The sequence below is a fragment of the Fonsecaea pedrosoi genome (genome assembly GCF_000835455.1).
Source record: "Fonsecaea pedrosoi CBS 271.37 unplaced genomic scaffold supercont1.2, whole genome shotgun sequence".
NCBI classification, from domain to species: domain Eukaryota; kingdom Fungi; phylum Ascomycota; class Eurotiomycetes; order Chaetothyriales; family Herpotrichiellaceae; genus Fonsecaea; species Fonsecaea pedrosoi.
The window spans coordinates 4733539-4746081 of record NW_013550614.1 but is presented as its reverse complement, the minus strand read 5'-3'; the positions used below and the strand labels follow the sequence as shown (position 1 = coordinate 4746081).

The 12543-nt window shown below is 53.4% G+C and overlaps 5 protein-coding genes across 5 annotated transcripts; 1 reads left to right on the top strand and 4 right to left on the bottom strand.

Annotated features, from left to right (window-relative positions):
* Positions 1-691: 691 nt before the first annotated feature.
* On the bottom strand, positions 692-2507 carry Z517_03699 (uncharacterized protein; the record flags this gene model as incomplete). Its single annotated transcript, XM_013432803.1, has 5 exons — positions 692-1595; positions 1644-1905; positions 1959-2138; positions 2188-2264; positions 2362-2507. The coding sequence occupies 5 exons, from the start codon at positions 2505-2507 to the stop codon at positions 692-694; spliced, it is 1569 nt and encodes a 522-aa protein (XP_013288257.1).
* A 494-nt stretch (positions 2508-3001) lies between these two features.
* On the bottom strand, positions 3002-4485 carry Z517_03698 (uncharacterized protein; the record flags this gene model as incomplete). Its single annotated transcript, XM_013432802.1, has 2 exons — positions 3002-4328; positions 4388-4485. 2 exons carry the CDS (start codon positions 4483-4485, stop codon positions 3002-3004), a joined length of 1425 nt encoding a protein of 474 aa, XP_013288256.1.
* Positions 4486-5541: 1056 nt separating this feature from the next.
* Z517_03697 (uncharacterized protein) lies at positions 5542-7109 on the top strand (the record flags this gene model as incomplete). Its single annotated transcript, XM_013432801.1, has 6 exons — positions 5542-5635; positions 5694-5920; positions 5966-6254; positions 6313-6680; positions 6729-6945; positions 7009-7109. 6 exons carry the CDS (start codon positions 5542-5544, stop codon positions 7107-7109), a joined length of 1296 nt encoding a protein of 431 aa, XP_013288255.1.
* Positions 7110-7672: 563 nt separating this feature from the next.
* Positions 7673-10114, bottom strand: Z517_03696 (uncharacterized protein; the record flags this gene model as incomplete). Its single annotated transcript, XM_013432800.1, has 5 exons — positions 7673-8872; positions 8947-9599; positions 9681-9783; positions 9823-9931; positions 10035-10114. The coding sequence occupies 5 exons, from the start codon at positions 10112-10114 to the stop codon at positions 7673-7675; spliced, it is 2145 nt and encodes a 714-aa protein (XP_013288254.1).
* Positions 10115-10657: 543 nt separating this feature from the next.
* Z517_03695 (uncharacterized protein) lies at positions 10658-12419 on the bottom strand (the record flags this gene model as incomplete). Its single annotated transcript, XM_013432799.1, has 4 exons — positions 10658-10974; positions 11053-11171; positions 11244-11998; positions 12063-12419. The coding sequence occupies 4 exons, from the start codon at positions 12417-12419 to the stop codon at positions 10658-10660; spliced, it is 1548 nt and encodes a 515-aa protein (XP_013288253.1).
* Between the last annotated feature and the right edge of the window lie 124 nt (positions 12420-12543).

The window sequence follows — 12543 nt, the reverse complement described above, 5'->3', positions numbered from 1 at the left end:
TCGATGGCGAATTGAGCATTGCGAGCTGCGATAAAAGGCAGTCAAGGCCTCAGCTGTAGCACAGCCGACCTGTCTGGGTCTGAAGAGACGAATGTTCTGAATGCCTCGCACGCTTGTACTGACGAGTACAAAGTACCTCGTACAGTTATCAATGCCATGGCTCATGGCAGGGTCAGTAGGTGGCCTGAAGTCAATCAAGATCTTCAATGCCCCCGCACGTACAACTACGAGTACTTGTTACTCCCGGTTGCGCCTGGGCTCTGCCTTGCAAAGGGGACATGACGCCTAGCACACCAGCGTCATTGGTGTTACCGATGATCAGTCAATCAGGGGGTCCTTTAGGCACTAACCTCGGGACGGTGCTGACCTCCAACCCTCCATTGGTCTAGGTGCCCTTCTGCGCGGGCTTGAAACTCTAACACTCTTGGCGCCGGCTTCAGGGCTTTGTTCAGCCTCCACTGTGATCACATTATCAAGCAATCAACTTTCATTATTGCAAGCTGGCGCAGCCTAGGTAAGACGTGCCGTTGCTGATCATGTAACACATGGCAATGACTGGATCCACTACTCTAACAGTTCGTGCGTATCAGCCTGGCAATTGTTTCATTTTCTGATTGACTGATACACCAGCTTTGAAATATGATACGGGACACCATCCTGATCAGTCCGCGACTTGGCTGGGAGACAATGCTCAGGCTTTCTCGACTTCGTGCACACCCACTCCTCCCTTTCCTGTCGACGCACCGACCTCGATGACTTCGACTTTGGCCTTGTCACCTTCCATGATCACGGCAACTTCTTCGAGTGACGGCCCACGTGTTTCAGGATAGACGAAGAAAATAACGCTTGTTTCCACAGCGAGCCACACCACATACACGATGTAATATTTCCATGTGATATCTTGCAGTCCAATTGGGTTGACAAATTGGTTGAAGGAGCTGCCGCCACGAGAGAAGAACTGCGTGATGGCGACGCCCTTGCTCCGATGGATGAAGGGGAAGATTTCGCAGATGAAGATGTAGGTGAGTGGCATCATGAGGTTGTAGAAGCCGTAATAGATGAAGATCAGTGCAACAACAGCGATGGCAGCCGAGTTGTTTGAGTGGTCTTTTGCATACACCGCCGAGGCCGCAGTCCAGCAAGCAAAGAGCAGCGTCATGCCACAGTACGAGATCAAATACTGACGCCTCCGGGGGAGGAAATGGGCTAGCAGAGCTCCCGATATCCCGGTTACCAAGTTCCAGCAGGAAAGGCCGAGATTGATCTCATTCTGCGTTCTCTTTTTGGTGATTCCGACAGTGGCCAGGACTTTACTCAGGTAGTAGCTGACCAGACCGTTGCCTGACCACTGCGAGAATAAGCCGACGCAAGCTGCAATGAACACTCGCCGTCGATTGACGCCGGATGTCACAAGCTCTTTCCACGGCCTCTTGGTGTTCTCGATCTCCAAGCGGATAGTTTCGCGGATCTGCTGGAACTCTGCTGCCACCAATGGACTTGATCGATCGCCTTCCGCATGATACTTGATCAGGATCTCCAGAGCTTCTTCGTGGCGGTCCTTTGAAATCAAGAAACGCGGGGATTCCGGCACGAACCTGGAGACGTCAACTTGTCTGCACAATTAAAGAGGGAGAGCGACCCACCAGATAAACATGAGTTGTAACGACGAGGGCAAGAGCTGCAGCAGCGACGGCAAACGCCAGCTCCAGTTGCTGTCCCAGGAGAAAGTACCCAGAGTAATACCCGCAGCCAGGATCGCTCCAGCATACCAGCTTTCGTTGAAAAGACCTGTGATCACGGACCGTTCTTTGGGATATGTCAACTCGGCGATGAGCTGGGATGCTCCACTAATTCCGTATACGATTCCCATTCCAAGGATAATTCTGGCCACCAGAAACATGGCAACTGTTTGAGCATGTCAGCGGACGACTGACAGAAGCAACTCTTACACCACTTACTGTCAACTGCCGCCGCCTGTAAGACTGCACCGATGACGATAATCACACTTCCAAATACAATGCAAGGTTTGCGGCCGAAGCGATCGTTGACGTAGGGGACGAGTGGCACCGCGACCACAGCACCAATAGAAAAGGCGGCGGTAATCACACCAAGTAACGCTCCATTTGGGTTGCCAAAGTCTGGGACAATGAGTTAGGTTTGAATTGCGTCGCGAGTCGCGCAACCTACATTCTTCCCAGGGCTGGACAGCCTGGAGCCCGTTGAGGACGCTGCCGTCGAAGCCACTTGTGGCTTCAATTCCAAGCCTTGATGATGCCAGAATTAGCATCATTTCGATCCAGGAAACAACTTCTAGGACAAAGGAAGGTATTTGGTTATGAACTCCAAGGGGACAGTACTTACGCAGCAGGCACGAGAAACAGATAAAGACGACGAAGATTCTTCTTCCTGTACCATGGTATCTTGTCTTGCTGGATCAGGTGGGTGATCTCAGACACATTCGCGACATCTTTAGCAGAGATGTCATGACCAGCAACTGCCTTCGACATGCTGGCTTAGTCACTCTTCAGATCGGCGACAGGGAGCTCAAGGAGAAATGCCTTTGCTTGGGAATGTGAGAAAGTGGGACTGCCCTGTGCATGAAGACATGGGGAGCCTCGAGGATCTTATGTAGGGTAGACAATGCTGTGAGTTTACTATCTGCCGAAGCAAATAGACTACAGAAACTTGTTGAACTCAGCCTTGTGGTCTCATTTTCCCCGCGGACTTGTCTCCACAGGTCTCCAACTGATTGGAGTCAACGCTGAGCACGAATGGGTTACCGATACCAAGACAATGGAATTTAGGCAAGAAAACATTTGAGGCAGATAGGCAAATGGTCTGAGATTTCCGGAAAACGCCCGAGCATCATGCTACCGGTCTGCCCTCGTGGGAAGTGGACCAGTCTGAAGGCGCCGCCATCAAAATGGTCTCAATGAATCGGGGGCTGACTGTATTTGAGGTGATGCAAATCAGTGTACTGGGTACTCTGCCTAGGCTATGTTCAGGTGGGTTTGGCCTTGGACGCGACGGCGGCATAGTCGGACATGATCTTGTTCAACCCCTCCCGCTGCACACAGTTCTCGAAGCTGAAGCTTTTCGCCAGCTCCTCCAAGGCATCTGTGTCCTTGTCGCGAAAGAGCTCGGCAAATTCCTGACAGAATGTCTCAGCGAGGAAGGTCTGCAGGACCGCACGCTCAATGTGTCTTGCAGTGTTCCACGTGGATGGGTAGACGTTCTTCGCCGTGGGCGAGACCGAGTCTATCCAGCTGATGAGGGGCAGCATCACATCGTCGACCTCTTTGGACGGGTACTTTCCCCATGCGTCCAGTTGCAGCCGCTTCTTCTTTTCCAGCATAGGCTCGATCAGTTTGTTCCAGGGCGAGTCGGGTGACGTGTACACCATTCCCTGGAGGCCGACGTCTTTGAAGAGCCAGATGGACCACGGGATTTGGAACTTGTCGTAGATGCGCAACTGCTCACCTAGCATATTGTAACGCTTCTGGTTGACTTCCTCGGCGTTTTCGTCCCATTTGGGGTTTGCGTACACCGGACCGAACTCGCCGTTCCAGATGGCCGTCTTGTGCCTTCTCTGAAACTCCGACTTGCGCAAGAACTGAGCCTCCAGTCTCTCCTTTTGCTCGGAAGTGCCTTCGTACGGACGCCCGGTGGGAAAGCCCATCATGCTGTAATCATGCAGCGCGTAGACACAATTTGGGAGCACGGTGTCAAATCCCTTCCACTCAGCCGCAAAGGTATTCCCGTCGAGCCACAAGATATGATCTGGATCAACCGCACGGATTGCTTTCTCCAGGCGGGCATAAAAGGCGGGCAAACGCACATGTTTAGGATCACAGGGTTCGTTGATGGGGTTATACCCAGCTATCCAGGGATTACCTTTGTAGCGGCGAGCGAGCTGCTCCCAAAGCCACACCGTCCGGTCTTGGTGGTCCTTGTAATCCCAGAAAGCGGCATAGCTCGTCGTATTATCGGCGTGCCAGCCAGGACCTTGACCACCCGGGACAGTGTGCATGTCGAGGATGGTATAAATACCTTCCTTTGCACAAAGGTCGATTACCCGGTCCAGGTGCTTGAACCCGCTCTCTTTGAGCACGCGGGGGTTCATGTCGTCCTCAAAATGCCGATAGTTGAAAGGAATGCGGATGCAATTCAGACCAAGGGACTTGAAGAACTTTGCGTCGGCCTCTGTGAAGAAGTAGTATAGCCACCGGTCGAAGAAGAAGTCGTACTTTTCCTGGCCCATGACTTCCAGCATCGCAGCCCGGATGCTCGATTCATGTCCGGGATAGCCAACGATGAAGTTTTCCATACTGGTTTTCTGTCTTAGAGACGATGCCAGGCGGGAACAGATGTACTTGGTGGAGCTTACTTGAGCCATCCCCCTATTGCGCAGCCTCGTAAAATGACTGGGTTTCCCCCTTCATCAACCACCTGGGAATCTTTTACTTTGAGGACTCCTGTCGCCATTGCTTCGGTCTGCCTTGGATGATGCTGCTCAATTGGTTTCCTTGGACCCAATGCGGACGACAATTCTCGTTGGAGAGATTCCGTTGCCTCATTTTGTTTGAATCTATTCTGGAGGCGGCCTGTAATTTTCCCCAATTCACGCAAGGCTTGGAGACAGTTGAATTTAGGCTAAAGTTCAAACAAAGTCGAAGGGAAAAGGAAACCATCGGCGTGCAACTCCGATTCAGCCGGGAAAGCTGCTCCATGCCCAGGAACTAAGATGCCGCCTCTGCGCAAACTTTGACTTGTTTGAGCACTGATTGACCAGAAAGAGGAAGACATCACGCGGTGGTGGAGAAAAATTGATATCACGTGATATACAGTAGTTGCGCGAAGTGATGGCAACGTTCCGAAGTAGCCAAGACTACGGTGGATCAAAAGAATTATGCGCTTTCACATGCTCGGGCGTGCCAACGCTCTGAATCTCCTTCCACTGCCACCAGCACTTGCCTTCAGCTTGCCATCAATGGCGCATTGACAAGGGGACGAATATCCTCTCCATATTCGTCATGGCAGCTCAGTTGCCTTGTCTTGCTCACTTCCCGAGACCAAATTACTCCCCCTGCAGGGGCTCAAAGCATGCGAGGCACTCCAAAAACATGAAGACAAGAACCCATGACCGTTGAGTTGGCCTGTCCCTTTGTTCTGTGTCTTACATGAGCTGTTCCATCAATCCTACAAAGTGCTGGAAGCAAGGGGGAAACTGAAATCTCTGGTATGTATCGACATTCAGTGATATTCATGTGGTCTTGAACGTCTATGCTCTGAAATATTTGTGTCACATTATTACTTTCAACTTGGTGATGCGCAGATGACATGCATTCCAATGAACGAACGTTATGGAGGCCAACTTCATCAGGAATGTAAACATCGTCGTGTGGACTCTTCAATTCAAAAAAGGAGCTGTTAGAACACCTGAGCCACAAAACCTTTGTGGTCATTGAGCAAACTGGCTGTCTCACAACCACTGCGCATCTCTTCGTAAACCATTGTCAATCTGCGACATCAGCCTGCAGCATGGACAAAGACGAGCTGAGTGGCGGACGCCAGTCTCCCAGAAAGCGAGAGACAGCAAACAACGAAAACAATGCCGATGAACAGCAATCCCCTGGTACGTTCAACGAGCAATTGCCCTGAAGATGTTTGACTTACCATTTTTATAAACCCAGCACTGGGCTCCAGGGGAGAAAGCATCTTCGTTGGCATACAAGATTACAGAACTACTCCTGTGTATTTCAACATGGTTGGACAATTCGGTGGTCCGTGCTTTGACACGTCAACAAACTTTTGGAAAAAGAGCTTGCAAGTGGAGGTAGATGGTTCGATTGAAGCGTTTGGCACGCGGGATTATGCTCAAGTCCAGTATCTTGCGCAAGACCCTCAACAAGTACAAGCGGTAAGTCTCTCACGAACCTGTCATACTGGCCGCTAATGCTTGCAGGCTGTGGACCATGTCGGCCAACTCGCAAAATATGCCACTGGCAGGCTTTTCATTACCGTGCTTCGCAATCCATCGCACAGGGACGGCCAACTCGAAGCAGTGGATGGAGTCGCCATGTCCGGCTTCTGGCTGGACCGCACAAAATTTGTGACGTGCGCCCATTTTCTGAAGACGGTCGAGGACACGAATGCCGATGAGACCGAAAGGTCCTTGAGAGATGCAAATCCACAGACACCGCGAGCCTTCGTTTCTAATAGGAAGAATGCTAGTCCAGGGGTGAGCACAAGCGGTAGGTGTACAGCCCCTGTTCAGTCTCATTGCAATTGCAAGTTTCTAACGAATTTCAGATTCTCATTCGTGGCCCGTCCATCTCCTGAGGCTCTCTCGAACTTCCGACATTGCAATTTTTGAGTTGAATCAAGGGACAGCAAAAGGGGAGAGCCATCCACCACATTCAATCAGGTTGAGCGACCTATCAGCATTACTTACAGCGCCATCTCCCGGGAATGGGTCAATCACCTCTTTCGAGCAAATCAACCCATCGTCACTGCCTCTTTTTGCAGCCTATTACCCCGGTGACGATGATTTTGTCGAGAATAGCGACGTGTCGCCTGTCCGAAAACAATTCGCCAGGGAAGCCGGCATATTGAGCACGTGGGGATTGTTTTGTGAGGAAGCCCGGCTCTTGAATCCTGCAGAGGCAGGAAGACCACCTGTAAGTCAACAGTCGTCATATGCCAATAGAGTCTAACAAATCTTTCAGAGCTTCAACTCGACATTCGCAGCTCACAACCGGAGCGTAGCCTTTGGTCGAATCGAGACAAACGTTATGTCCGACCCATGCCACGGTAGGTCTGGCAACAGCCTTTTTGCGCAAACCAGAGAATGCAGCATTGTGGGAACCTATGGCTGTTCGGGAGGTATGGTGTGCCTCCTCTTCCACGATGCAAGTGGCTGGCGATCTGTCGTCGTGGGACTCTGTAAGTCTATGCCAGATTCGATGGCTCGGCCTACAGAGAGAGCTAACCGAGTTGTGCCATTAGATCATGGGGAAAGCTGGAACGATCGGAGATACAACGAAATCGTCGCTTTCACCCCAGCATTCGTCGACGCCATGCGAGCTGGGACCTTTTTGAAGCACTGACGAAGCTTAAAGGACCTACCTTGGTGCTGGTACTTCGTTTCATTAGCGCAGGAAGTGTGAGAAGAACGGGCATGAAGATTTTGGGCCATGAAAGAATCAAAATTGAAGTACGGCGGCTAGATGGGTGAAAAGGTCATGTCTGGGAAGTATTTTGCTATCAAAGACAGGATTCCGATCAGGGGGTATTCTCATGCTTTTATTTTGGAGCGAGTCCACATTGTTCAACCTCAGCGCACTGGTACCCGTGGAGTTGGTGTCCTGGCAGAGTGCTTGCCGGAGTCAAAGGATAGGTAGCCATAGTTGAGATCAGACAGGGACAGATCCAATGCTTTTCTATCAGTCGAATGTCACAAGTAGAAACTAACCGCACTCAACGTCCTTGTCCACGCTTCGAATGCGTCATTTATCAAGCATTAGGTGGGGTATTGCGGACGACGATTTGTGATAGCCGCTGTCAGAGAGTCCCTCCTCTCCTCCTTTCTCTGGAGTAAGTAAGCACAATCTCTATTCGCAGCCCTTTGCCGTGGCTTCATTCTCCGCTCTGTAATCTCCTCCTCGGCTGGTCACTCGACAGGAAAATCGAACAAGTCCGCAACGTCCAGCGAGGAATCAAACAGGCCGGCGAACTCATCCCTGATTTGCGAGTCGAACAACATGTACTCGCCGCCGCCGCCGTCGTCGTCGTGCTGCTCTGAGCCCAGGGTCTGATCCGTATCCAAAGGGCCACCTCTCCACTCGTCATTCCGCGCGTTAGGTTTCTCAGAGGTTCGCAGTCCGCCGGAATCACCATCCCAGACCACCGCTGCCGCCGACATCCCAGCATCACGCCGACGTGCAGCAATCTTGTCGTGCAAGTCCTCAAGGCCTTTGAGACGGTCCCACACGCGCATGACGGGGCCACAGCGCGTGCTCAGTCTTCTGAGTAGCGCCAGCGCCGCGTAGAACGTGTCGCGGATCCGGGCCCAGTACTCGGCCGCGGCGTGGACGGCGAGCAGGAGCAGGTTGCCCAGCGCCGAGACGATGAAGTGCTTGAAGAAGACGGTGTGCCGTTCCAGGAGGTCCGTTGAGGTTTCGAGCTCCACGAGCACGCGCAGCGAGTCCTGGGCCGCGAGGAAGGCCGTCGTCGCCTGGGCGCTGTGGCTTTGGATCCGCGACGGCGATTGCAGAAGCGGGCGGTAGATGACGTTCCGTAGCTGGTTCGCGCGCACGCAGAGGGCGACGCTGAGGAAGAATTTTGATCGTTGGGGGAATCTCTCTTGGGTGGAATCCGTTGGGTGTGCGACTCGGGATGGGTCCGCATGCTCATCACTACTAGGCCCAGACGATCCAGGAGAATATCGGAGGGACTCTGGGATCTGCCGTTGCCACTGTAAAAGCTGGTAGTCGAGGTAATCGACCTCGTCGCGCACCACATCTGGGTCCTTGCTGCTGAAAACATTGCTCATGTGCCACGCCTTGCCGGACAGCTTGGTAAAGGGGATCATGGTCCGGAGGTAGAGGTGGTCGAATGGCATGGCGACCAGTTTCGGGTCGACGAGACTGTCCTGGATCACGAACGGCACCCCCAGCCCGAGGCTCGACCGCCTGTCCAGCATGAAGACGGACCAAAAGAACCTCAGCGCCTCCTTTCGCGGCGCTTCGGCCGGAAAATGCTTCAGCAGCGTCTCGCGACGGTGGAGTCCCATCTCCAGACATCTTCGCGACGCCAGGCACACGTACCTGCTCGCCTTGAGCTCTTCGTCCAGGTGTAGGTAGAATAGTGCCTGTGGAGAAAGGTCGACGGGGTCAGCTCTGGGGTCTTTGTAGGGTGGTCTGGTGCACATGAATGGGGTCTCACGGTAAGCACGAGGAGTTGAACTCCGTGGATTCCTTCCGCGTTCATTAATGAGTCATCCGACGAATCCAGCACACTCTGCACGAGCTGGACGGCCATTTCGCTGTTGCCGACCCCCAGTTCCATGATGCTTCCCATGGCAATGAGCAGTTTCGCCTCGTTGATGGCGCCGCTGTATAGCAGTTCCAGCGCTCGACTGAAATGGTCCCGATATCTGCCCGCCTTGATCGCTTCTAGGGCATCGAACAACATATGCGTCTTGGCCTCGAGATGCTGGCTCTCGACCACTGGGTACATGGCTCCGAGGCTGTCGTGGTAGATATTCATCCACCTGAATGCGTCGGATCGCTGGATCGTCCATAGCGGGTCTCGAGTCAACAGTCGTCCCAGCAACTTCTTATCTGCCGTGTGGCCCCCTGGCATAACTGGCAGTGAGAACGACGGGTTCATGGCCTCTTTCGGGCTCTCATTGCCGACGGTGGTGCCGCCGATGCCTAGATCGCCAAAGCTCTCGTTGGCCACTGTAAACGTAAATTCCGAGCTTGTTGGGCCATGGTACTCTGGGGACAGGGTTTCAGCCCCAGACGGCGAGGTCAGACGCCGTGGCGATCCGCCTCTCGGGAGCACGCTGTTCGAAGACGTCTCGTCCGTAGTCTCTGTCGACGGATTCTGCTGCTGCTCGACAAGGCTGACAAGACCAGGGGTTTTTGAATGGGTTGCTTCGTGAAGAGAAGTACCTCCACCCGAGAGACTGTTCATCTTCTGATGGAGACTGTCGACCTTTGCCATAATCGTTCGGATCTGCATGTCCATATTGGCCAGGCTAGTACTCCCGTTATCCTCGTGCTGCCTGGACGCAGAAGTCGAGAGGCCATCGACGTCTCCTCGGGCTAGCGTTCGCGGATAGCTGCAAATAGTCATACTATTGAGGCATCGCTCGCAGGGCTCATCGCCTGTGCACTTGACCTTTCGCCGTTTACATTCGTTACTGTTACAGGAGCCCAGTATCAGAGCAGACCATACAGACAGACTGTCGGGACAGGCGAGTGACGTATAGGCCAAGGAGCTTGTTTTGCAACCAGTTCACATACCATGCGTTGGAGACATAGCGAGACCTCTTTGTTTTCGGGGCAAGTTCGACACTGTTGTCGTTGGGTCTTTTGGATGACATCTCGTCTCAACGGAGAACCTCTTCGGTAATGGTCATGCCTTGATCGGTCGATTCGAAGAATTGGATGATGTTGTTAGCGGAAGTCAAGTTCTGTTTCTAGAGAAGAAACATGGCAGGGAACGCTCAACAGTGTGTCGTCAGCACATTTGGGGGCGTCGTCTTTGGAGGATTTGTCTCTCGTAGCGCCGAGGCTGTTAGAAGGGGGGGGGGGGATGAGTGGGCTTAGGGTTCCGGATTTTGCGGGGTTGCGGGGGGGCCGGGCGCTGACGATTACGATTAGGCGTGGGAGACTCTGGTGAAGACCGGCTAATCCCGGGGGACATTAGCCATTTAAGGGCCGAAGCGCCGAGACACGCCTCGAGAAGAGGCTGTACTGTGTACCTCGTACCTACACCAACAAGCTATCGACGCTCAACTGACCTACTCACAGGTATATAGTCGTGCCGCCCAATCTACATCGTAAAGCTACCCATAATGGCCTGCGACTCAGCTAATAATCACCGCTTCACATCACCACGGCCCCTACCCACTCCATGCCCAGTTTCAGCCCTCAGCTGCCTTCAACCCCTGCTCCAGCTCAGCGAGGTTCCACGGCACAAATCGCACCTTGTATTCTTTGGGCTGCGTCGTGAGGGACGCCGGATTCGCCACCCCCTCAATGGGGCGCGTCTCGATGAACCCATCCGGCTCGATGCGGAAACTGTTGAGCACGCGCAGAAACAGCACGTAGAGCTCTCTGTACGCCAACTGCATGCCCACGCACATGCGCCCGCCTGTGCCGAAGGTGAAGATGGGGGCGTCGGGCGTCTCGAGCCAGCGTTCAGGGCGGAAGGACTCGGGGTCGTCCCATAGTTCGGGATCTACGGTTGAGTGAAACAAGAAAGGTCAGTGGAATGGCTTATTGTGATGTGTCGTAAACAGCTTGTTGTCTCACTCACCCATGTTACAGGCCCAGACGTTCAGGAATATCACTGTCCCCTTGGGGATCATCTTCTCGTCGTACACGAAGTCTTGGATGGTGCAGCGGGGCAACGATAGCCTCGTCACGGAAAAGTACCTGAGCAGGGTTTGAGTGAGTACTATGCAACTCGACAGACGAGAGCCATTCGGGAATTTCGGCCATAAATACCTCAGAATCTCCTTGATCACAGCGACCAGGTAGATGCAGCTTTGATCATCCGCGGCATCACAAAGCGGACGGTCGGCAGGATAAATCTCACGGATTGCTTCGAGCGCCTTTTTCTGGATATCCTGTCGCTTCGCCAGCAAGGCCATCCCCCAACCCACCGCCGAGTTCATGGTGTCGAGGCCGGCCGCGAGCAAGGTGAGGTTGAGAGACTTGAGCTCCATCTCGGTGAGCTTGGCGTCTTCATCCACAAGGACGTTTCCTCGAATACACGGCTTGTTGGTGCCCTGCTTGATCCGTTTCTCTAGGTCCTTGTCGAGGATTTCAATGTACCTGTCCCGGCGAAGCTTCATCTCCACCGCTTGGGACGACTGGGTATTCCACGGGTTCAGCCGGAGGAGTGGGATATAGTCTTGCAAATTACCTGTCGTGCTTCGGAAATTGCTGATCGTGTCCTCGACATGGACTATCTCGTGGAAGAGATCATTTTGGGACTCCATTCTCGATCCCCAGTGCAGCGTGAGACCGATGCTCATGTTCATCCGCAGAAACAGGGGCATGGGATTGATCCCCTTTTTCCCCGAATCGCCGTATTTGAGCGCCTCGGACAGGAAGACACGGGTCTCCCTATCAAGGTGAGGGATGTAACTCACCACGGCCGGCCGGTTCAAGGCCGATGCGACTGCTTTCCTTCTTCGTTTAAGCGAGTCAGAGTACGGACTGGTCCCGATGGTGGTGCCGGCCGTGTCGGAGATGAGCTGTTCCGTCAGATATCAATAGTGTTTCCCCTCACTGACCTTTCATGGATGAGATGCTGCTCACCTTGTGGAAAGTGTAGAACTCTGGTCGCGAGCTGGTCGCGTGCGAGTTCTGGTTGAAGATCGCCTTGGCCGCTGCGGCCGAGTTGACCACCAGGACCGGGATGTTGCCCAGCTGGATCTGGTAGACTGGACCGTACTGCTTGGCCCATTGGCGGTACTGTTCTGGAGCGTCCTTCTGACGGATTTGCCAGAGGTTGCCCACGATGGGCCTTCCAGGAGGGCCACCAAACTTGGGCAGTCGAGCTGACCAGCGAACGAACTCGTAGACCACGAGAGCAACTGCGCTGGCGGCCGCGAGGAGGAGGGGATACAACGCCCATCCCACCTCCTTCGGCCAGGTCGTCGTGATCAGAGTCATTGGAGGTCTTGTATCTTTGCCAAATCGTAAAGACGGCAGATTCACTCACGAATGATAAAGCGCGAGAGCATTCCGGTACTGAAGTAGGGCCGAATACGTTTCCCTCGGTGAACATCAAAGTATT